Here is a 2,642-nt window from a genome sequence, read left to right as displayed (position 1 = left end):
ACCATCAAAGGAGAGCTTCATATGATAATTAGCGACTATGGGAGAAGAGTTCTCATCCGGATTTTGAGGTTGAGGGGAGGAGAAGAAACAGAACCTGCCGTGTTTTTGGAAGGCGAACAATAGCTGCGGGCGAGCCAAAGATCTGGTCAAGAACAACTCATTGAAATGGGGATGGCGAAGTGTGGAGGCCCAGAGCTTCGATACGCAGCGACATGCAGCTACAGATTTCGCCTGCAGCCTCAAGCATATGTCGATGGTTTGATCAACTGGGATGTGTGGCGATGAGTTTTCTCGTTCGTTCTGTGGTCGTGCATTGCGTTGGGTAATGGTAAGACGATCCTCCGAGACGGGTTTTCGTCGTTTTCTCATGGCTGACGGCGACTTCGGCTCTTCTCTTTCACCTTTTCAAAGGGAATGACCTAATGAGTATAACCTGAAGCTTATCTAAACAGCTAGAGATAGTACAAACTGATAGAGATAGTACAAACTGATTTGTGACAATGGGTTGAGAAGAAGCCTATGTAGCCTAATATTGAGGCTCAAATATTACAAATAAATTATAGATGGGCGTCTTCTTTTCTTAGTCACTCAACTAGCGACCCCCACAAAAAATAAAATAAAGGCCCGGTCCAACCTATTATCGCGGGGATAAGATAACATTTTTAACAAAACTGTCATATTATAAAGATAGTGTTTCATGATGTTATTAATACTTTGATTTCTTGTAGTGCCAAAATGCTTTCATTTTTCATTGTAAGTTTATAACCATCAAAACTAAATCTGTTTAATAATTTTTACATTAAAAAAAAGAAACACAACGAATAATGAGCTCTAGACGCTGATTTAATAATTGTACTTTGTTCTCGCGTTGGTCTCCGTGTGTCTTTTCAGAATGTTTTTTGCCATTGAAATAGTATAGTTTTCAGGTCATCAATGCTGGTCGCGCAACTGTTAAAAAAATCATAATACTATCTTCGTTCCAAAGTATAAGATGTTTTAAATATTTTATTTTATATTAAGATATTTTACAAGTTTCTATATAAATTTAAATGTACAATAAATTTTGATCAATATGTTGAATTTATTGAAGTAGTCATTGATGATGCTGCAGTGGTAGCGGCCATCAACGAGCCTCAAGATTGGCCACGGTAATGTTATATTTTACAAGACATCCATAGTATCTTGAGTGGATTTCATTACTGGGAGAGTCATCAGGTGGCAGTTTCGGCAAACAAGGTAGCTTCGGCTATAGCAAAGAGCATCACAAAGGATGATAGATTTAAGTCTTATTTAGCACTTGAAGAGCCATCTTGGCTTCATGATCAAGTGCGGACGGAGGAATAATACTCTGTTTCATTTTAATTTTAGTCTTGCTTTTTTGCTTTAACTGGTATGTTTCAGACTCTTTGGTTTTATCAGATAACAAAAAAATAATAATAATAATAATAATAATTTAATTAAAGAAAAACAAATTATCTACCCGATATGATGGGTCTAGGTAGTTGAATCTTTTATCTTAATTTAACACTAGGATATATCTCGTGCTTAAAGCATGAATCAACATTTAAAAATATATATATAATATAATAATAAAAGTTATCGTTATATTTTTTTTAAAAAGTTATTTTGTTTGAGATAATATTTATTTTTAATTGTTCTGTAAATCTATTAGTCTATTGGAATACTAATTATTTTAGAATATTATAGTATTTTATTTTTGATATCTTATTACAGTTTTATATTGTTTGTTTGTTGTATTTGCATAGTTATTTTGTGAAATATAAAATAGTAATTTTAATATTATAATTGTGAGAAAATAAAGATTATTAATTTATCATCTATATATATTTTAGTTTTACCAACCCGCCAATGTGGAGATTAAAACACACATTTTTCATAGATTGAGTAATATATATTCGTTTTTAAAAATTCAAATCACAACATATGCAGAAAAAATTCTGTATTTTATTAAGGGTGAGTTACTAGAATATTGCATAAAAGCTTCCTTATTACAAAAGTAACATACAATTGTTTGTTATTACTAGACTAACACATTGTACCTATACTACCCCTGAAACTAGTGTTGGGAAAAAACGTAATTACGGCTAGTGCCATTAGAAAAAAAAATATTGGAAGTTGGGACTAAGTCTACCGATCCTTTGATGGTAGATTTATACACGTGGACTGATTAAAGGTGTACGTCAGATATTTTTGGTACACTTAGTTGTAGTGCTGGTACACTTTGCCGTCGACGTAGATGGTACACTTAGTTGTAGTGTTGGTACACTTATCGGTGGACGTATATGTGTATCAAAAACTAAGTGTACCAAAAATATCTGATGTACACCTTCAACAGTCAATATGACCCAAAAGATATTTATGGTAGACTAATGGCCTGTTGCGACAGATTTATTCGACAGCCTTCTCTCGTTTCAGATATTTTTGGTATACTTGTTTGTTTTTTTGAAATAGTTTTCGGAGTGTGATGGTAGGTTTCTTGTCCGTGGTAGATTTAGTAAGCATTTTTGACAGCTGTAAAGTCTTACTAGAATAAAACGAATTTGTTTGAGCTGTCAAAGACAGTCTAGCGTTGCGATAGACTTATTGGAGGTAGATCTAAACACGTTTGCTGTTCTTCCGAT

General features: G+C 33.5%; 1 protein-coding gene across 1 annotated transcript in view; it reads right to left on the bottom strand.

Annotated features, from left to right (window-relative positions):
• Positions 1 to 503, bottom strand: part of LOC104786358 (F-box protein DOR-like) — a 3,557-nt gene extending 3,054 nt beyond the window's left edge. Inside the window, exon 1 of the mRNA XM_010511745.2 lies at positions 95 to 503. Within this exon, the coding sequence (XP_010510047.1) occupies positions 95 to 369 (275 nt within the window). The 5' untranslated portion in view covers positions 370 to 503. The remainder of the gene's footprint in view (positions 1 to 94) is intronic.

Source organism: Camelina sativa, chromosome 5 (genome assembly GCF_000633955.1).
Source record: "Camelina sativa cultivar DH55 chromosome 5, Cs, whole genome shotgun sequence".
Lineage (NCBI taxonomy): Eukaryota > Viridiplantae > Streptophyta > Magnoliopsida > Brassicales > Brassicaceae > Camelina > Camelina sativa.
This window is presented reverse-complemented; position numbering and strand designations above follow the sequence as displayed.